The sequence below is a fragment of the Corvus moneduloides genome, chromosome 5, assembly GCF_009650955.1.
Source record: "Corvus moneduloides isolate bCorMon1 chromosome 5, bCorMon1.pri, whole genome shotgun sequence".
NCBI classification, from domain to species: Eukaryota; Metazoa; Chordata; class Aves; order Passeriformes; family Corvidae; genus Corvus; species Corvus moneduloides.
Genome location: NC_045480.1, coordinates 10,770,202 through 10,793,299, shown reverse-complemented (window position 1 = coordinate 10,793,299; position 23,098 = coordinate 10,770,202). Strand labels below are relative to the sequence as shown.

Here is a 23,098-nt window from a genome sequence, read left to right as displayed (position 1 = left end):
GCTGCAAGCTGCTCCAATTGCCAATAATCCTACCAATTCGAGCCTTTAATAACAACCTACTAAGACGGCGATGACGCAGGATGCTGTCCCTTGACCTACATGCTGCCGAAGCGAGACGTGGGCTGTTGGGCCATCACGGACACAGCTGTTCAAGGACCCAGCTCGTGCCACGACACATCCTACCACATCCCCTTCTTGCTTTATGCACGGCTCTGAGGCTGTTTGCACTCACAGTCCTCCCTCCTTAAGCACTTCAGGCTCCCTTCCACTACCCCACGTGAGACGGTCGCTTACATATGGGTTTGGTCTTTGCACCGATGGCTGCTCTTTGGCCAGTTGGCATTATATAGAAACAGGATAAATTATGCATAGCCAAATCTGGGGGACCATGGAGTGCAGGGATGTGTCCCACACACAGCCAGCAAGGCACCCAATAAGCACATGGAGCCCCACCAAACGCACACACAGTTTAAGAACAGAGGACAGGCTATGGCCATGAAGTGCTGGGCTCATCCAGAACAGGACAATACCCAATAGCCAACCTACTCGCAACCAGGTCCATTTATTCCTAATTTAGCTCTATTTTTCCACAAACGCTTCTCCCTGATTCCCCTTAATGTCTCCTTTCCCCAGCTTCAATCTTTCTCCTGGGCACACAGTTTCTTCACGCGTTCGTTCAACCATGTTGCTGAAGAAAGGGAGTCTCCCTTACTGTTTCCCAGGGCTGCAACACATGGGAGCTCTGTTCACCCTTCCCCACTGCTCACCATGTACCAAAGGAGCACCAGCGCACAGTCTGGCTTTGCTCTGCTCCCAGAGCATCACAGAAAAGTAACAGTTTTAATTAAAGAGAAGCCCAACTTTAGCTTAATGCAACACACAGGAAAAACAAGTGATCCATGCTACCACAGCATGTTTCCAGAGTTTATTTCCAAAACAGAATATAAACAAAGATAAATCTCCTCCCAGTGCAAATACTCCTAAAGTAAATGATGACTCAGATGGTAAATACCCTTTCTATCACATCCCACTTCTCTCTATCATTTGGAGTGACAGCCTCGCTCTCACTGAATTAAAGAAGGACAATTCTGCTTTGTAATGAATGAAATCAACATTCTCTCCTGTATAACTTGTTTTTCTGCACTGCTAAGCACTGTCATTATCTGGACCTTAAAACTTTTTCATTTTAATAGTGTTTCTGTAGGAACAGGCCTGAAATTTAAAAAGTTATTTTGCTTTTCTAGGTACTCTCTTAAAACACAGATGTGACTGTAGCACTGAGCAAGGTACCTAAGAAAAACATAGTCTAATAAAGTTAAACTGATGGAGCTGGAAGCAGTGAGTATTAATTTCATATTCAAAGCATGATATGCAACTCCATGAAAAGACTGATGGGGTCCTCAGGGTATGAAAAATTGTATGATGCAATTGAATTATCTCAGCAATACAGTTTCTTACATAAGAGCTAGAAAAGGACATAGTAAGAGCTAATGTGTTAAAAAAGCAGAGAACTAGGAACAATTCCTTAATGCAATCCAATCCTTACTCTGTAATAATTTTAGCTACAACTATCACTGGGGCTGTGCAAAATGAGATCTTGTGGAAGTGCTTCTCTCTACTGACAACCAACTCGCTCTCTCAGCCAATGAGACCTTAGGTGTCAAAAGCAGAAAACTCTGAATTAGCCACCATGACTTGCAGAAATCCTTAATTTGACCTACCTTCCAGACTCAGTCATTCTAACAACATTTTTCATACTGTCAATCACAAATCAGTCCCAACTCTTTTAAGTGATTCTATTAGTAGGATTTTATGTATCACTAAGCATTAGAAATTCTGCTATCTCAATTTTAGTCCCTCTTCCAACACTGAGCCGAAACAGAGTTGAAAACTCTGGTTTGAATTTCAGTCTGGCACAGAACAATGACTTCCACTCATGCTCCAAGCCATACAAGCTTGATGACCCCCATCATGTCACAGGTTCCCCTGTCAGACACCCCACTAGAGCCCAGGGCAGACAGGTTTAACTGCCTTGCATTGTACCACTGAGTTCACAACAACAATGCTTTTGGGCACCTCCTTATTTCCACAGCACTATGAGTAAGACTAACATGGCATTTTCTCCAGTGGCAGCTGTAATCTTCAAAGGAACAAGCTTTCAGTTCTTCCCTCTGTGCAAACATGAGCTTTATACAGAGACCAGGTAAAACTTCAGCCTTCCATTGTTTGCTAGAGTTTCCTGAAATGCTACTGCCAATAGCAATGCAAATTTCATCAGAAGAGTTACTAATTCCCAAACAAAATCACTCAGTGAGAACACTGTATATGGAACAATGTGCAAATATATTTTATTCAAAGAAGAGATAAAATATTTAATGGTTTAAGCATTTCTCTTGGGCAAAAACTAACAACGTGTGGTATTGCTTAATAAAAATGAAACATCTTTAATCTCTCAGCTTTAAAATTAGGCACTGGAAGAAGAAATTCTCTTTCTGAGTAGTTTCACAATGTTACAAACTCTTACTTCCAGATGCTGATTACACAAGTTCAGGATATAACCAAATATTAAATAAATGTGTAAACTGTATTTTTAATGTAGACTCATATAAAAACTTTACAGACTAAGTGAAAAACAAAGAAAAAATAACAAAGCTGCCTCTCTAGGGGAAGATTTGTAAAACAATACAAAACCCCTGCATACAAATACCTGGGAATTGCTGGCCAACACAGATGTGGTACTGAGGAAAGAAAAGAACCAGGGGAAAGGCAAACCCCACCAACTACTATTTTCAATAGTAAGAGAACAACGACAGGTTCTCTAGAGTGGAGAAACAGCAGGAGACGTCTACCTGTTCTTGGGCCCTGCTATCACACAAAATAGGCCCTTCTTCATGTTATTTTCTTGAGAAAATGTAATTTTGCAAGGAATACCTGCATTTGTTGTCAGTTCTTCTCCTTCACCAAAACAATAAAAAGTGCCCCAAAGGCTAGTTAACCATTTGAAAAAAAAAAAGAAGAGTAATACTGTGCCATTTTACAATTACTATCTAAAAATATAGGATTTTTTTTGATAAATATTCTTTTGTCAAGATAGTGTCATGGAGTTTTTCTATACACACAGCAATAATATTATCTTGATTTAGAAATACACCGCTAATACTAGGCCATTCAGCATGGCTCCTGAGAAAGCAGCAGAATCCCTGCACCTCTAGTTCAAGATTATTTTCTGCTGCACTTCACAATTTGATTCTTTTAAACCTCCATTTAACTTTCTTTCCAGCTGCAGGTCAAATCTGCCACCTAATTCCTGCCTTCAGCCCCATTGCTGACGGTCTGCTAGGGTGGTTATATCCATACAGCTGTAATCAACACTTATTTACAAATTGATTAGGTCAATTATAGTTGTGAGTTCCACTTAGCACCAGTAAAGGAAAATTGCTGGAAGTTCTCTCTTTGTCCTCTAGACAGGCAGCCTAAGTGTCCAACTCTACAGCATAGAGATGGACACTCTACAGCATAGAGCATCTCTGCTCTATAACATAGGTCCCCAAAGACGCTCCAGACTGACAGATTTCCCACTGCCCTATTTGGTCTGCTAGCAATTACCAGAAACTGGGAAAAGACAGAAAATAAACTCATTATTATCACCTGGAAACCTACTGAGATGGACCTTTCCATTCATTTTGTATGCTCTCTTTTCAACCAGTGAGATTACATTTGTACAAAGGTAGAATTATAACAATCACTTTAAAGTTTATTATTCTACTCACACAGTAAGATTTAATTTTATTTAAAGCACTGATCCAAAACATTTCAAACACATTCAGACATACTCAAAAGCCTTAATACTTATATGCTAAACCTCAACTTTGGCAAATATAAATCCTTTTATTAGTTGTATGATTAGGTATGGACATAATTAGAAAATGTAATAAAATAAAGTCTGCTTTTTAAAACTTGAAATTGCTCTATCTTTAAATAAAAGCTCCTTTTCCTCAGTATGTTTTGCTATCATTTTAGAGACAGTTTATACTACTGAGATTCTACCTCTCCTATCTAGGAATTCCTTATATATTTTACATTCCATCAAAAAGAAAATAAAGGTCCCAAGATTCAACTTTAAATCAAGACACTATCTCAAAGTTGGCCTAGCTGTACTAACAACATATGAAATTATAAATGAGAAGATGTATACTCTGCTGTGCAGCAAATCCACAGACTATTAGAAATTTATTCTCAGGTCAGCTGTATAAGAGATTAGATCTTTTAATTATCTGTCACAGAATGGGAGTTAGGAGCCTCGAATCCATTCAGCTGTTCAGTTTGTGACCCGTAGAAATAAATCTGACCTCTTACAAGGCACATGTAAGCACCACACACACTCCGAGACATAGCTATGGTTTTAAAATCACCGAGTAACTCTCTGGTATAACACTGCTTCAGAATAACTGAGCTTCCACTGGCAATGTACGTGCACCTGTGTTTTTGGAAGTGCTGCACAAGAGTTCCAGAAGCATTGTCTTGCTGTCCTGCTTTAGCTTTAAATGTAATTTTAATCATGCCGAAGTCAAGTTTAGCACTCCCACACGCTATATTTAGAACTAGAATAATTTAGGTTGGAAGGCACCTCTGGAAGTCATTTATGCCAGCCTCCTCCTTAGCACAGATCCCACTGGATCAGGTTGCCCAGGGCCTCATCCCATCCAAATCTCAAACCTCCAAGTATGTAAGGCTGCCACTTTCCCTGCTCTAGCGCTTTGCAATCTTCTTGGGAATTTTGTTTCCTCTTATACCTAATCAGAACTTGCCATGTTGCAAGCTGACATGGGGTTGACTCCTGTCCTTTTGTCACACACCTCTGCGCAGAGCCTGGGTCCATCCTCTCTCCAACCCCGCAGTGGGACATGAAGACATTGATGTTCTCCCTCAGCCTCCCAAAGGAGCCTGGCTCCTGCAGACTCTCCTCGTACATCCAGCCTCTGCCCATCCAGGCAGCCTGTCCACAGACCAGTTCCACTTCTTCCCAGCACCAGGACCCTGGCATGACAGCAAAACAGATCTCTGTAAAATCCCTCTCTAACACGAACACCATCACAGGTGAGTGAGGACACACCATTTAAAGCAGGGTGATTAAAATTAGCCTTCCAAACCCGTATTTTGCATCCTTCGAAAGCTGGCCCAGCTCAAAGGTGCTGAACACCTTTAACTCACAGCATCTTGCCCATCCAGGTTTTTTTACACAGCCACCTTCCATCATAGTATCATATATCCTAAGTAACAAAGCAAAACTCTTCTGTCTGGATCTGCCGTAAAGGAACTTGGAATGCCCTTAGGGGGGTGTCAACATTTCTCATCTGAACATGTAGCTTTAGACCATTGGAGTCTAAAAGAATAGAAGCTAATATTATACTTATGTTTAAATGGCTAAATGAATGCCTTTTTTTTTAGATATAAATGTCATAATTAATTTATTGTCCCACAGTGTTATCAGTCACAACAAATATGTAGATTTGCAGCAGCCTGACCCAAGGATTGACCCTACAAACCAAATATGAGATACAGTGACCTTGGTGATCCCACCACCAAAAATTCACAGCAGAAATAGAGCAGCCATACTGTTTTTAAATCTATGCACACACCAAACGTACAAAGAAACCAAGGCAGCTTGCAAAGTTAAACATTTGACATTGCAACTTGCCTTAGAAGCAGAGATTTTGTTGAGACAGTAAATACCAATCCCACCTAACAATATATCCTCGGGATCACAGGTATTACTGCACAGGTATCCAGTTTCCAGCCTCTACACCCTGCCCAGGTTCCTTGCAATTTAAAGAACGGGCAATGTGATTAACACTGCTAATCTGGCTGCACTGTGAATTTTGGCTGACTCTTCCATATGGGAGCTCTGGGAGTTTTGACTGAAATATAAGAAGTATTGTTAAGCCTCAAAGTTCTATCACAGCCTTGAAATACTTGTTGTTTTAAATTAAGTACCATCCCTCAGAGATATGTGACTGTGCAGCAATCTGTTCTTTAGTTTTTTTTATTATATTAATTTGATTCTAGTTGTCATAGTTTCAGAAAAAGGTTAAAAGTTTTTAACATTCTAGAAAGTCTTCTCATCCCTTTCCAGTATGAACAACATAAACAAAATGCAAATGGTAAAAAAGAGGCTCCAATTTCTGTTCCAACTTAGGATTATGGATGCCACTGCTTGTGATTTTCCCCTTAATGTTCTTGTATACATACATGGCCTAATTTATAGATCTCAGTCATACACATAAGGTGTTAGCTTCTGCTTGTAAAATGATGATATTATAGTATTTTTTTATTTATATAAAAGGTATTTATGTATTTATTTCTTTAAAGTGCTAGAGATACACTACAACACCTTGCTTTGGAGAAAGAATACCAATCACATGAGTTTTGGTCTGAAGAGACCTTCCCAGGGTGTTGGGAAGAGCTGACAGGGTAGTTCCACTCACCAGTGTAGCCCCAAGGAATGGAAAAAATATTCAGGAAAAAAAAAAAAGAAAAAGAATACTTCCACAGCAAGTGATATTCCTCTTGGAAACAACAGAAATGGCCTCCTTGTTCCACTCACCGATTTTACTGCTGTGGTGGGGGAAATAGGACAGTGGTGACAATGCCCACAGCTGAGCATCTTGTGCCAAACCAAGACAGGGGCCAAAAGCATCTCACCAATATGGCTGGTACCAAGGGACCCAGAACTGGCCCCAAGCCCTCCACCACTTGGAGCAAATCCTGAGCCACTGGATCCATCTGTGTATCTTTTTCCATAATGCTTCATTTTCCAGCCTGTAGGCAACTGACAAAGCAGATGTCACTGAAATGACTTAATGTATTAAGCTGCTATTTGTTTAATTCTGATGTGGAAAATGTGTCACACTCAAAATAGTTTAGTATGTTAATGTACCACTGCAGCAACCTACCGCAATCTTTAAGCATTTTATTTTAGACTTATTTGCATATTTTACTTTAAATCATAATTAAAACCTGTTTTCTTGCTTCCTTTTAATAGTACTCTTAACTTTACCTCCAGTTTCCTCAAGCTGAATAAACAGAACTATTATCACAAATAAACATTTAACGTCCTAGCATATTTATCTACAATTTATTTGCATTAAATTACATAAGACAGATGCAGATAAAACTTCCACTATAATGTATTCCGTTAACAATTTGTAGCACAATAATTCATAAATGAAGGGGCTCTGGGGATTTACCTTCAAGGAATAACAGTTTAATGTCTGTGTCTACATAAGAAAGCTGACCAAAGCTATATTTGGAATGGGTCTCTGAGTAATAGTATTGAAAAGAAATCTGAAATCTAAATAGTCTTATTTGAATCAAACTTTTTCAAAAAATATTCTTCAAAATTCCAATTCTAAGGTAAGAGCAGGTTTTAATAACTACGGAATGAACTTTTATTTCTTATATGAATACATAGCTCCTTATGCTGCAATGGGATTATACATGACAGTACAGCTAGTCTTGAACCTGAAGATCATTCATCTCAAAAACTTTTATAGAATCAATTTTAGAATAATTTTTACAGCATTATGATGAGCTCTACAAATGAGGAATTCCAAGCTGTAAAGATGAACGCTGCACATTTCCAACTGAAGGAGCAATATGAAGTCTGAACTTCATCCACTGAACCTTTCTGTGGATTCACAAGAGATGTTGCGGAGCCTTATTAGCCTGATGAACTCTAAGCATGTATTAGTAAAATTAATCCTCTTGCTCGTAGCTGCAGCCCTTTGATAAGTTAGCATCCCTTGCATTAGCACTTCTGGTTTCTTGAGACTCTGGGCACGCATAAGACACATTCAATTTGCCAGTGCCTTACCCTGATGATCTGGGTAAGGCACTGTACTGTGACAGGCCTTTCCTACAGGGACTGCAGGGCTGGCTGCTGCTTCACCAGTGGGCTCATGTCAGCAGCTCTGCAAATAACCCTCATGAACTTCTTAAACTGAAATATAAAATCAAAATTTTGGAGTGCACTTTTAAAAACACAGCTTCTGAAACATGCTTCTGTGCTTGTAAACCCGGTTAAAGGATGATGTTTCATGATATTGAGGAATTCCTGCAAAGAAATACCTGTCTGTGTTTTGCTTTACAGCAGGTTCATCTGACTTGATGGTGGGCAAACAGCCACTCCTCACTGAGACTGCAATGGCCCATTGCACAACAGGTGCAGGCACAACCCACTGCGAGCCACCTCTGGAACAAAGGCCAAATGGCATCAAAAGGCTTCTAACAACAAAAAAGCTGGAAGGAGTGTGTTCAGCAACACAGTTCTTCATAACCACCCTGTGCTGGTGCCCAGCAGACACGCCCTGTGGCCTGTCTGCTCCAACTCTCCTTGGAATAGTTCTCATTAGGCATATGCCCTTCCCCCAACAATCAAATTATACCAGCAGTGACACTCTTCTGGAATGATGAAATGATCAAAACCTGCTGGCAAAGAAATGAACACAGGAATCTGATGCATCCAAACAGAGAGCAATGGGATACAATCAGCACGGTGCACTCGGGTCAGGTTTTTTTAAGATGGACTTGGTTGTTTCAGTGTCTTTTAAAGAGGAGTGCCATGTGTGGCTAGGAGCTGGTTCCCTTTATCTAGACAAACATACTCAGTAAAGAAGCTTGACTCAGTATCAGCCCTCAGAACCGAAGTGATCTTCACCCCAACAACTCAGCTTTTGTATCACTGGGGGATACAAAAGCTGACACGTCCTATCTGTGTGACCTGGAATAGATCATAAATATTTTGTAAATTACCTATCGTATCTATGTGATTGTAACTGATGAAAGCTGCACAAATTGAAAAATTGGAAAGTTGCCTGAAACCCCAGCCTCCCTACCCAGCTGGGAAAGGGAGATGGGTGAGCGGAGAGCAACCCGGAGCTTTTCCACTTTGCTGCACTTATCTGTAACCCTGGCCTTTGGGGAAATATTAACTTAAGCCTGCCTCTAGAGGAAAAAGCTGCACGTTATCTCTTTGCCACGTTATGCCACCTTTAAAGAGCTTTAAAGAACTGGCAAGTGACAGTGACAGCTGCTGGCAGGGGTCTGCTGCGACAAGCGTCACTGTGGGCTGCACAGATTCCTTGGTGGGGCTGCACGCTCCCAGCCTGGGTGCCAGCACATGCTGCCTTTTCCCACCACGTAAAAAAAAAAAAAAAAAAAAAAAAAAAAAAAAAAAAAAAAAAAAAAAAAAAAAAACCAAACACCCAAACATTTTCCAGGGTTAGGTTCTAGGTTTGTTTTTTTTTTTTAAGTATTTTACATGTGCAGTTTTATCTGATGGGTGACATCAGTTGCAATCTTGGTTTCTTTTTGAAATGAAATCTCCTCATGGATATGATCCAGAAGGAAACAAAAATCAAGGGCAGGAATATTTAGGCTGTCAGGGACATGGAGTTAGCAGTGGAAAACTGGCTTTGTTGCAGTTGGTTTTGAAAGCCCAACTCTTCCCTCCCTCCCTCCTTGAGCCGCTGGATAAGCTAAGGACCAGATATTATTTTCAAAACTTAGGGGAAGATGGCGAACAAATTAACCTTTAATTTTCCTTTCTTACATCTGCAGGCAAACATCAGCCACTCATGCCAATGCCAAAAATAACCCAAAATGTATTAAGTCTTACACATGTAAAGTCAGAGTGACCGAACAGAAGGAACATTCAATTCAGACTTTGGTATTTCAGATTCTTCTTCACTTTACTAATCCCACCCAACACAAGTCACAAATCTCTTCTCAGTTCTGTGTGCACAAGCAAATCCCATTCTCTTGTGAGAGCTTTGCAGTCAATTGACCAAAAATACTATTAGAAAGCTAAATATATTTACAAAAATATGCAGCACCAAGAGTACTGTAATGAAATTCTACCAAAAAGAAGCCCTGACATCAGAGAACATAAATGTGATACATCCTGCCAAAAAAGGAAGGGGTTCCTGCAAAATATGGCAAAATTTTCCTAAAGATAAGATTTTATCTTTTAGTTTGTAATTAAAAATAATACAACTGTTTATCTATGGCACAAAGCCAGGGACAGGATCTCCTCTCAATAGTTTACAAACAATATAAACTGCAGTCAGAAAAAATACAGGGAATATTAATATAACAGCAATTATTGTAACAATTACATTATTTGTATTTAAAGGTTTTCCAATCATTTATTGCATTAATGCTTTCTTTAAGCTATAGCATTTTAGGATGCTTACACAGAAGTATGCAACAAAAAGTTGAAATACATTGATAAAAAGAGATCTTAACACTGACAGTGAGATTCAAGGGCCATGTTGGAAGCAGCCTAGAGACAGGAAAGAGTGGAACACGTAGGGTGACTTGTTTATGGGTCAGTACAATGACTTTTGTGGATGTGCAGCTCCTACTGCCCACCCAAAGTGCTCCCTCCCCACTGCTCCAGTGCTACACAGAGCTGCCAAGGTGAAATGCCAGGTAGCCTGTGACCAATCTAGGTTCTTTGGTAATTGTTAATGCTTCATGGTACCATAATATCAATGCAATAGAAATAATGTCCACATAATATATTTTTTGCACAGCACAGTCACAATGATTTCCCTAGAAAATTCAGAGGGGCTATCTAAACTTCAGTCCTTTGCCTTCCAGCACAAGAGACATGATCTGCCTTCCAGATCCACAGCACGGAGCCACAAGGCAAGCTAAGAGTAGGAATCTTCCTTTAAAATGTCAAGGTTTGTTGTTTACCCACTGCTAAGGTCTCTCTAAGCAACAATGCATGTGCAACTCCTTAAAAAAGGTTCACAGGTTCACTTAGGGAAAACATATTCAATAAGGGAAAAAACCCAAACTATTTTTTAATTACAAAAACATAAACCAGTACAGCATTTTCTAAGCACGCAGTGTAACAAGCACAGAAATGAACTATCAGGAGAAGTGATAGGTTCAATACCTTTTATTGTCTTGAAAGAAGATACTTTGCTTTTGCAAACTACTCAGTATTGGGATATATGAGTGAAATCAACCATTTACACAGAGAAGAAGGAGAGGATTTAATAACTGAATGGTTATTAAACCAGGATGGTTTAATAACTGAATTTGACCCATAACTTAGGCAGTGTCTCAAAAATAGTTTACACAAGTAACTAGAATTAAAGATGAAATTCAGAGCTGAAATATTTGTGCTTTTTGATGCCCACAGTGCAAACAGCTATACTGAAAGCATCCATCACTCTAATAAATACATAATTACTGATCTACAAAGCACACGTACTATAGTAAAATTACTAGGATGGAAGCCAGGTCTGCCTCCAATATACAGGATTTCTTTATGTTTCCAAAAATATTAATTACCCTTGTATTTAGAAAGGCTCTGAGAAGCTTCATCTTTCTTTCATCTTAGCAGGACAGGTAAATCAAGTATCCAACCAACATTGTGGCAGTTTCTGACAGCTTTAGCTTAACAGCCAGGCTTCTTCTGCCAACTTAAATTTGCAGCTCGTGCTGTTTGCTGCTTTCTAAAATAGGCATGACTATGGCATGCTTCTAGATCTATGTAGACCTTATGTGCTTCAGAGACAAGACACAGAAAGCTCAGCCGAGCATTTCCTCAGAGCTGGCAGCACTCCCGTACCGCCAATCTCATAAACTTCACAGGACACAGCCTGAGTTGTTCCCATCAAAAGTCAGCTTTGACCTTGGAAAAAAACTCAGGAATATCACAAGTTAGAATTATAGCTCTATGGACAGAAACGCAAAACATGCCTATCGCTTCGGCAGTTTTTCTGAAAATGTACCATCAGACTTCAGTCCAGAAAGATGATTTAACCCCAAGTTTACAAGTAACAGAAGTTAAGGGTTCTCAGCACAACCTAGGCTTTATTCTTAGGTCAAATCCTATTAATAACATAGACAATCAAATCGACAGCAATGTCACTGGGTAGCTCTCCTAAGTCATGAAGCTCTATTAAGATAGAAACAGAACTTTGTTAAGCTGGCTTCCTGCATTCAATGAAATTTAGGCCACACTACCAAAAAGAAGGTAAAATTCATCATCTGAGGTGATGATCCCTTAGTACCATCTTGAAAAACACACAAGACCAAGATGGACACAAGCCACTGTCATTGTTAGTTCCCAGGTCAGGACAATGGGCACAGCTGGAAACATGCTACTGGGCCACACAGGCATTCAATCCCAGCTAGTACAGTGTAATGATCTGAAATCATGACAGTGTGTCAGCAAACTGAAACACAATCTATCATGTTTTAGAATCACGAAAGGTCTCATGGCTGATACACACAGAAGCCTTAAAGAAGATGCTAGAAAAGCTTTGGCTATGCTCTCCCTGACAACACATTCAGGCAATCTGCGAGATGCTTGTTACCTTAGCTTGGTACCATGAAAACCTGTGGCTATTAGAACAAAGATGCTAAAATGTTTGCACCTAATTCTGTACAAAGGCACATAAATAAATGTCCTGGTTTCAAAGCTATTAAAAAAACACAGCAGTTCACAGTGATTTCACCCATGGGTGATGATACGTAGACCTTCTCAAAGTCTCAGCAGTGGAGGAGTCAGATTTTCACACCAAAATCTCTGTCCCATTTGAGGAGGGGCTCTGCAGCTGCACATACGTAACCCACAGGACAGGTCTGCCTCTTCAGGCAATTGTCCAACAGATTTGTGATACATAAACCCTGTTTCTCCACAGGGAAAGCTTACCAATGTTCATACATGCAGCTGACACTAGTTTTCCTCCAATTTTCCAAGACGGGAATGAGCCATCAAAACATGTCCAGGAAGACTGGTTGGTAAACGGCCACACAAAACATTTAAGATTAATTTGCCAGTAGATCTCTGTAGCAGCACAGCAGATACTCTGCAGTCACAGTTAAGGACCGTTTCAAATACCCACAGAAAACTTTGGACCAGATGCCCAGAGATCCAGCTGACTGCAGGTCAATCTTCAGTTTGGCAAATGCTGCAGCAACCTGGCCTACTAAATTTTGAAAATCTCAGAGGCTGAACATTTCACAGCCCCTCTGCTACCCTCCTTGGTTCAAGCTCTTTCACTGGGATTTCACTTTTCCTTAAAACCAACATGAACTTCTCCTGCTACCCCTTCTGAGTGTTGCTTCTTGACCTTTTTCTATGCCTTTGTGAGAGGAGCTTGGCTCCATCTCCACTTTACCCAGCCATCGAGGGGTTGAAAAACACAATTCAATTCCCAGGTGGATCAAGAGCAGACCTCTCCATCCCCTCTGCCTGCATGCCACACTCTCAAGAGAAGCGTGCAGCAGCTTCCCCCATCATCCTCACTGCATGAATCCTGGTAGGTGCATTCTGTTGACCAAGTGGGTTGGGAACATCACACCTGAGTTAAACTATGAGTCATGGAAAGGTCAGTGCAAAACAACTCTCCTCCCTTATCACCACTACTTACCCATCACCTGCACCCAGGAATGCTTTGTCACTGCCCAAAGCCAGTGGCAGAGCACGGGGCCGTGTTTAGTCTGAGCAGGGCAGGAGCTGCCGAGCAAACCGAGGCTCACAGCACAGGCAGAAACCCTGCAATTGGCACTTCTTGAGCCTGACTTGCAGCCAGGTTAACACACAGCAGAACAGAGAGCATATGTGCGAGTAGTCACAGGGGTGAGGTGCCGGAGCCACTGCCAGACACTCGCGGTACAGACAGACGCAGCCCCAGCTGTTCCCGACTGCCTTGTGTCCCGGCTAAGGCACTTGGCTGCAAACCCTTTCCCATTCCTATCTTCCTCTCATCAAGGGTAATAATGGCAACACAGCCATTTCTATGGTTTCCTTTGGTATCAGTGCACAATTATATGTGACCTTAAAGATTAGATCCTCTCTATCTGTGTTGCATCTAAAACTGTAACCGAGCGATTGCCTTCATGCTGCTGGCATTACAAAGCCAAAGGAAGGACCACAGCAAACGCTACAAGACTCCATGAAGCCAAACTTCCCAGCTGAACTCAATCAAAAATCCTCAGTGGGCTCTCCCAAGGTAAAGAACAGAAAAACTTGTTTGACTTGCAGGTCCCAGCTGAGTTTGCAATACCAAGAACACCAACAGGAAAAGAGAGGGAAAGAACTTTTAAACAGAGCAAAGCAAATGAAGGGAACTGAGACAAAAACAAAAAGGAAACTCTCAAAGTATTTTTCATTACTTCTAGAGCATTCACATGATTCTAAACTGCAAAATTTACAGCAATCTGGGATTTATAAATGTACCTCAATAAGCTCTCTTGACAGAGGTAAAAATAAGTCAAGAAAAAAACAAAGTGGTCTCTGATCAAGAACTCTCCAAATGAATCCCTGCATACAAGGCTGCCTATTCATTCAGTCCCACTCAGAGTTGCTCAGCAGAGAAGATCTCAGTATATGTTTAGACATCAACTAGTAAACTTCTGAAAGCCTTGTGAATCACTTCTGAAATTCCCTTTATCCTAAGTCATATACTCTATGTCATATAATCTCTAAGTCATATACTTAGGAGGAGAAGGAAGTATATGACCTATTTTTTAAAGTGACAAGAGCTCTTGCCTGACACTTAAGCAGAACAGGTTCTGTGGCTTGTTCTTCATATGATATGCATCAAACTTTAACTCTTACTTCACCATGAATTTTACCATACAAGCAGTATCGGAGCAATGCAATCTTACTTTGCCACTGCCTGAAATAGACTTGAAGGAACACAACTACTGTATGCTTAGTGCTCCCCTTCTGCACGGTGCATCCAGCTATTTCACTCCTTAAACCAGTACAGGTGAGGGATGTTTCTTTTTCCCACTGAAGATCAGATGAACTTGGCAAAAATGAAATGGAAGAATCATATTTCATCTTCCTCTGAAGTATCATAGTGCCTCATGCTAGAAATGAACTGACAGAAGGGGTACTTGCAAACTTCCCAAGGAACTGGATGCTGTATTCGTGAGCAGCTACTATGCAGCAACAACCAAGATTACACACTAGTTCTTCATATCCACCATGAGGAGCAACTGCAATCTGTTACTGTTTTACAGTGACAGCATTACTTAAACCTAAAAATAACAGTTTCTGAGTAGCAAAAAAACCCCCCTGTAATTAAAAACATTGAAGTATTTTCAAAACATCACTAGTGATCCCTTGCAATTCAGGACTGTGTGTTTTTCATGGCCACCTGCCTTTCGACTTTGTTTTCCTTCATCTACAGATCAAGAAACTTGTCCTATAAAACCAGGAGAATCTTCAAAATATAGTTAATGATCAATTTGACTAATGTCAGTAGAAGGATTTCATTTTATAGAGAAAAGGGGAAAAATGGCTCCTAAAGCTGACAGAAATATTCACTGAACAAAGTTTTTATTCATTTCACATTTCTTGTCTGAAATGGAAAAATAAATAACTGTGCTTCATGCAAAACAATACTCCATCTAGATTTCAGAGCACAAGCATCAACAAGTAAGCTGGGAAAAAAAACCATTCCAACGTTTCAGACAGTAACAGTTATGGACCTTGACATGCTGCTAATGGATCTTGACACAGGGAATAATCTAAATTCAGAAATGTTTGCCTTAAGGTTATATTTAAGGATGCAGAGAGCAAGCCAGCAAATTGTCGAGTAATCTCCAAGGCCCATGTGCTGCCCTCCATCAGATGCTGGGCTTGCAGAGACCCAGCTCTGCTGGCTGAGCCCCCCATTCATCCTGGCCCTTCCAGAGCACTGCTTCTAAAAGCCCCATGCAGCACAAGCCCTTTTAACACAAATATGTTTAATTCATTATCGTGAGTGCTGGATGCTTGGTTGGAGAACCCAAGGTCCAAAGTTGACTTAATGGCACCAGCAAACCCCTACAGGACTGGAAAATGCAGCAGTGAGCTTACAATTAACAGTATTCAGGAAAGAGGCATTTCATTGCTGAAGCCTGAATTTGTGTAGTGTAGAGGAGGAACTGTTTGTCATATTGGACAAAACTAAAACCAGGATTTCTTCACTTCTCCTTGAATGTTGGCCAGCCCATTGCATAGAAGAAGAGAGAGAAAAGTTACCTCAATAGCCATGCTTTTATTTGTCAATTTTCTTCACATTTCTTAGCCCTCTATGTTTTTATGTCAAAGATAATTACTGGGGATTAAGTACATAAGCATTAATGTCCTGAGATGCAAAACTACCTGTACATCGTACTGCAATGGCAGTCAGATGTGAACAGATACCTGGGCAGGTGCTGCACTGCAAACAGGGAAGTCAGCAAGAAGGAGACCTCACTCAGAAAGCCAAGTATCTGGGTTTTGTTAAGCAGAACTAGCCACCTTTCCAGAGATGTGCTGCAGCACTTGGGCAGCATGTGAAGGCCACTAGGATGGAGACAGGAGACAGGATGTCCTGCAGCCAGGAGTTACCAGCTGATGTGACATCACCTGAGAATCTCTTGTGACCTATTTCATCCTCTCCTAACTGTGCTGTATGTCTCCACCACCCAGGAACATGCTGCCATTTAAAAGATAGATACACTGAGCTGAAACCGTTTTCCTAAGAGCTATAAAGAATCCCCCAAAACCTTAATGAATCCCAAGATACAGCTTCCTGTTTTTCACAGTCTAAGAAATTAAATAGAGTCTATGCAATTCAACCTCAGAGGAAGAAAATACCATCAGGAAATATATATTGTTGTTTATTTTTTCAGGGAAACTGGGCTTAAATGACAATGAAATGAAGTAGTTCTAGTTTTGTTTAATGATGAAATGTGTAGGATTGTATCTTATAAGGTGAACACATTCATTAGCTGGCAAACTCCAAAGCAAGCTGACCTCCTGGTGCTCCTATCTAGTAATTCAATGCTCTTTTACCAGTGCTCAGAATGAAGGGCTGAAAGTAAAATGCTGTAACTGAGTATAAAATAAAGTACAGTCGGAAACAACCATAACTATTGTCTCTAGGGAGGATTCTTATCAGCATACTTGCATGGGAACTTTGAAAAGAAATTAATAATCTGCAAGCAGAGCTGGACCCTGTGTGACCGACCTGAGTAACCTCTTTTGTAACCAGAGCCACCACATTCCTGCTCCATTTGGGCTGTGACACTCGATTAGCAGCTCTCTGATCCATGCAATCAAATTGTCCCTTTAATATAATAGTTTAAAGACTAAATAGCTGTGTGAATTTGTGTCACGACATTTAATTTAATCTAATCTAAGATAATTCACCCAGTATGTAATTAGCTCTGTGATTCCCTTTTTGCACTTACATAGTAGACATCATGTTAACCTATTTCTGGGAATTGAGGAGAACCTCATTTTCACAGTCTCGAATATTTAACCTACTCTGTTCTTGCTATGATTTCAAGATGGCAAAGAACTGAATTATTAGACTGAAAACCATATTATAAACTCTTAGAACTACCTTTAGTATCCTAAAAGCACAACCATTTCATGTAACTCTCCCAGGTACAAAAAGCAGTGAATAGGCTCTTTCTTAGAAATAGTTCCAGCCGAGATCAGTGGTAAGAATGTAAGAGGCAGCTGAGGAAAATCGTATGTGGAAAAATCTAATTACAACACATGTAATAATGCATCTGAGCTGTGTCTTACTATACCAGATGATCATATGCTTTCTAGATTTAAAATTATAGCATGAGTCTGCAGTCCATTCATCAGAACAATGGTTCAATGCATGTACTACTGACCACTTTAAATTATATTACCTATATTAATTTATTACAAGCTACATCACGTTTACCAAATATAAGCCCTTCTATATCTAATGCCAAATCCTATGGTTAAAGTGGCAAGACAGTGTCACAGCACAGTGATACAGACAGTGAATCATGCGTTGCCTTGGTGCAAGAGGGGACAGACTGAACAAAAGTTTCTGGAGTAATAAGGCAGATCCGCAATGGTTTGCTCCACCTCAAGAGTAAAAGAAATATTGGGGATTTCTCTTAGATTACCAAACCATGTGACAATTTGTTGAATCTTGTGTGGGGCTGATTTTAACAGCCCACTGCACCTGTATTTTTTTTTTTTTTGCAGAACCAGAAAGTTACAGTAAACAGCAAACTTTGAATTAAAGCCTTTCCATAGTAATTTTGATGGAAATCTTTTGGGAACAGTGATTTTAGACAAACTGTGGCATTGAATTTGTTGTACAATACTTGCCCCATCAATGTTAATGGAAAATTCCCATTGATTTTACTGAGTAGATATGGGCTCCTCACATTTAATTTATCAAGAGAATTGATTGCAAGTTGTTTACATAGCCCACACAGACATGCAAAATCAAAATCTGGAAACATCAAAGCTAACCCTATACTTAAAACTAAAACTCCTAAAACTGCCAGTTATTCTTTCAAATGAGACCTAAGAACTCTCAGGGGTTTTTTCCACTCTCTTTTTTGGCAGGATGTTATTTTTATCTTGGCACTGTTCATTTTTGCTATTTCATTTACAACATGTTTGGAGCAATTACTGAGATAGAATTGTGTCAAGTCTCCTCTGCACCAACTTTCCTACTGGATTTATCACTTTAGAATCTATTTAATTGACATTTAAAATATTACAGAGATAAAAATTTGGACTTCAATATTTCCTCTACCAAGCTCAGTTCTATCACGACAGAATTTAAACATTTTTCAGTATTTCATATTCTTCAGTTCAAAATTATAGCCAGGCAACCAAGGAAAGGATTCTGTGGTGGCATTTCATCAGTGCCAAAGGAGATGTTACCATCCCTATTAACAATCTCAATGCTCTTTAAACACAGGGAACAGACTTGGGATTTCTAGAGTAGTTTAAATACCCTGCAACACATGCTTACTTTGCTCTCACCTGCACACCTGCCTCAACCTGGGCACTTCCACAGAGAGGACCGACATGCTGGCAGTACATGTTTCACTCACGGACCGTGTGAGAACGTGGACAATCAGCACACATGAAAGCACTTATGCCATCAACAAACATGAGGAAATGCCAGACTAGGTTTTCAGCTGAAATCTGCAGCAGGTGCCTGACCCCAGGTCACTCAGTGTCTAACCACGAGCTCGTTCTCCTCTCTGTTTGCACCAGGCTCCCTCCCCCTTGGCTCGGTGCGAGGATGTGTATGATTAAGCATGTTGACATACAGAGTCCTCACATAATTGTAGCTATTCAGCCTCTCCCTGTTGTTGTGGTAGAGAGTATATTTAGCAGACACAGTTACCCTCAGAAACGAAATACACAACCAACTCCCAAAAGCTCCCCTCTCCTCTGTGCACAAGCCTGCATTTGCCCTAAGGACTGTAATATTTTGCGATCAGCTGTGCTCTGAAGTAACCACCCCCCGCCGACACACAACGCAGATGAATGCTGAATCGCTGAAAAATACAGTTCCAAGTCAGTTCTCAAATCCTGCATGTATTACAGGATAAATTACTTTTGTATTGCCCTGGGCAACTGGATTCCTCTGGGCGGCAATCCTAGCTTGGGCTCCGTGGCACATCCTCAATATTCACCTTCTCTATCACCACAGCATCTCGGCCAGCAGAAAAGGCCGGGCTTTTACCCCAAATATCACCGGCTGAAAAGCTGTGTGCTCCCACTCGGGATGCTGGGCGGGCAGGGGCACCAGCTGATGCCACCCTCACCGCACGTCGGCCGCGGGGCCGCGGCGAGACCCCCGAGCCGCAGGGTACCAGCGGGAGGATGGACACACGGCGGCCCCTCCGCGCCCGGTCAGCCCGTCCAGCTGGGCTCCGGCCGGGGCTGCGGGGGACGCCCGGGGAGGGGGCGGCTCCGCCGGAGTCCCCGCGCAGGGTCCCGCCGCCCGCACCGCGGCGGATCCGCAGCCCCTCCCGCCCGACAGCGCCCGAGGCTGCGGCAGCTCCCCCCGCGACAGGCGCACACCCAGATTCTCGTATTTTCGGGTGGTTTTAGGTAAGCAATTTTTATCCGGCTGCCGCTGCCCGTGCCGTGCCGTGCCTCGCCGCCCGAGCGGGGCAGCGGCGAATGTCCCTCCCGCAGCACCGGGGGTCTCGGCCGCCCCCCCTCCCGCCTACCTGTGCCGGTGCTCATGGCGCACAGGAGGGGCCGCTCCCGCCGCCGCTGCCGCCGCCGCCGCCGCTGCCCGTCACCGCGCCCGCGCAGGCGGCTCCTTCCCCGCCCGCCGCCGCGCAGCGGGGCCGCGCTCCGCCCCCGCCGCCAGGTGCCGGCGCCCGCAGTCCCGCCGCGGCTCGGCTCGGCACGGCACGGCTCGGCACGGCAGCACCTTGGGAAGTGTAGGCAGCCCCGCGCCGCCGCCCGCGGACTACATCCCCCTCCGTGCCTTGCTGCGGCCGGGGGTGGCTCCGGCCCCGCCGCCTCTGCGGGCAGAGCTGCTGCAGCATCCCCCGCCCCGCGGAAACTTCCCCCCAGGTCTCGCTGGAGCCGCAGCCCGCTCCCACCTGCCGGCCGCCACCGCTCCGTCCGGCCTGCCTCGCCCTGCGGGTGAGATCCCCCTCTGCATTTTCCTGTCCCACTTGAGCTCGGCTCGTGTGATGCCTGAGCAGAGCAGTGAGGTGCACAGGTGCTCCGGCACGGCCCCGAAGCGCCCGGGCAGTGACGATGAGGATGCTTGCGCTGGTCCTCAGCGCAGCCCAGGCTCCAGGCAGCGCTGCAGCACTGCACGGAAGGTGTTGGCAGCAAGTCTGGGCGTTCAGGAGAGGAAAGCAGTCCTTTCTGGATCAGGTGAACTTTCACTTGGGTCCTTTGGATTTGGGAGTACAAGGGCACACAATTATTATTAAAGCCATTTGTTTATTTAATACCGATTTATTCAGTATTTCATCCATTTGGAAATCTATTTTATTTCTGTGAGAATTAATTTTTTTTTACAAAAAACAAACATCTATTTTAACAAATGGAAAAGCAGCCAGTGTGGTTGCATAAGCGTGCTGTACTGCACAGCTGCTCTGATGCTCATTTCAGACTGGGCTCAGGGCAGCTTTGGGTTGCAGTAACAGCGTGAGGAAATAGGGGTGTGAAGACTTGCTTTGTATTAATATCAGTCTGCTGATTACTCTCTGTTCCACTGACAGTTGTCTGAAAGTTATAACCTAATTAGTAATTGTAAGCATAAAACCTACACAGCTTTCCCAACCTACACCTGAAACTGAAGTGAGATGAGCTCTGCAGCAGTGCTTACATGTCACAATTTGATAGGGAATCATGGTCCTTGGCCCTGTGTAAGTGTAGCGGTACCTTATGGCTCTTATATCATTTGTCTGATGTGAATGGGGAGCCCCTGGACATAATCACTGCCATCGGGAAGAATGTGGACCTGCAATCCAAGCAGCCACAGGATCAGACGAGACAAACAAGTATCCCATTCCTGACAGCCACCATCAGTGGGTATCTGCAGAGGGGATTTCCTGAACCAGATGTGTGTTCCTTGTTTTGAAGAATCTTCTGTGGATTTTCTTGTGTTGTCTTGCCCAGTTGTAGCTTGAACCCATGCACGCTTCAAAAAACAACAGCATCCTGTGCAGGGAATTTCACAGCCGAACTGTCTGGTGTGAAGAACTATCTGCTGTTGTTTTGAACCCGCTGTTTGCTATTTTACTTGATACCTGCTCATTCTTGTAGTAAAAGAGATAGCAAACATAATTCCCTGTTCACTTTCTCTGTGTCACTTATGAATTTACACTGCTCTATCAGATTCCACCCTTCACTCCTACTCTAGTTAGTCATTCCTTAAAATGGGTGACTCGTAACTTCAGCACCATGCTGCTATCTATCACTTTCTGTAATTTGTTCTGGAGTTTTCTTGTTTGATCATCAATTTTGGTTTTAATCATGAAGTGCCTTTGCATATAGCAATCATCATGAGTTCAAGGCAATCTCTGAGTGATGTTAGTAACCCTGTGGTTACACATAAGTGTTGCTTTAAGAGCGAAGTTAGACAGAGCTTTTGTCTTGAACATGGTGGGTGTACAATCCATATCGGAGGTAATGAAGAGGAAACTGCCTTGGGCTTGAAGGCTGCTGAAAGACAGTTTGACCCTTCTGCTGGGTGGCAGTGCGAAAGGAGAATGCATGCTAAAGCATATCATAATTCATGAAAAGCAGTGAGAACCCCAGGGCCACAAGAGGTTTTTGGAAGTTTTTCCTACAAGTCATAGAGACAACTGAAAGGTCCAGGTGACTACACAAATGCTCAAAGTACCTACATGGTGCCAGATCTTAGGGAGCACTGTGAGTAACAGGCCATGGACTTCCAAATTCTCCTTGTTTAGGGTAATGTCACCTGCCCCAAGCTAGATTAAGAGCTCCCATGACCCAATGGAAAAGTCATAGTCTGCTACTGGTAAGACTCCATTACTCCAACCAATGAACCAGGGAGTAATCACCACTTTAAAGGTCTACTGTCAAAAAAAGGTCTTCTTCAAGCTTATCCAGGAAAAGCCCTGCCTCAATGGCTTTTGAAGATAGTTCAGTATCATGGATGACACAGATGACACAAGCATTACTTGGGAAGATGTCACAGTTCAGTGCATGAGTGGTCTATGGCAAAAGTATTTGCCAGAGTTTATTCTGAATTCTTCTGGATTTGATGTTATCCTTGCTCTCCAGAAAGACATTGTCTCTATCTCTGAGAAGCTGGCCTTTAAAAGGTTGATAGCAAAAGTGTGGGGGAATTGTTGGCTTCATGGTCAAAGTGAAACCATCCAGAAAGAGTTGGCAAGAAGGCTTATCCTAAACAATTTAAACTGAGCACCCAGTCTCACAGAGGAAATAAATCTTTCAGGACAATGATCCATCCTGATAATGGGCATTTACACTCTTTGGGACACTGTAATATTCAGTCTCTTGTTACCAATCTCAGGCTAGTGGGCAGTCATCTCTTGATTTTAATTTTTGAAAGCAATCAGCTTGTCCAGCTACTGCAAAGAAGGCTGAAAAGTCAGGCTTTGACCTGTCAGCACTTTGCACCACTTCTGTCATTACTGGGAATTGAACTGGCACTTGGCAAACCTGATGGTCCTGTTTCTTCCTTCACATCCTCAGTGTCATCCTGAATTCTTTTAAGAGCATTGATACTTTTTTTGGAGGAGGAGGAGCTTAAACCAGGACAAT

General features: G+C 42.3%; 1 protein-coding gene across 14 annotated transcripts in view; it reads right to left on the bottom strand.

Moving 5' to 3' along the window:
- Positions 1-20,133, bottom strand: part of ABLIM2 (actin binding LIM protein family member 2) — a 131,325-nt gene extending 111,192 nt beyond the window's left edge. For all 14 annotated transcript variants that reach the window (XM_032108637.1, XM_032108641.1, XM_032108640.1 and 11 more), the window contains exon 1: positions 20,044-20,133. In XM_032108637.1, the coding sequence (XP_031964528.1) occupies positions 20,044-20,059 (16 nt within the window). In that variant the 5' untranslated portion in view covers positions 20,060-20,133. The remainder of the gene's footprint in view (positions 1-20,043) is intronic.
- Positions 20,134-23,098: the final 2,965 nt, after the last annotated feature.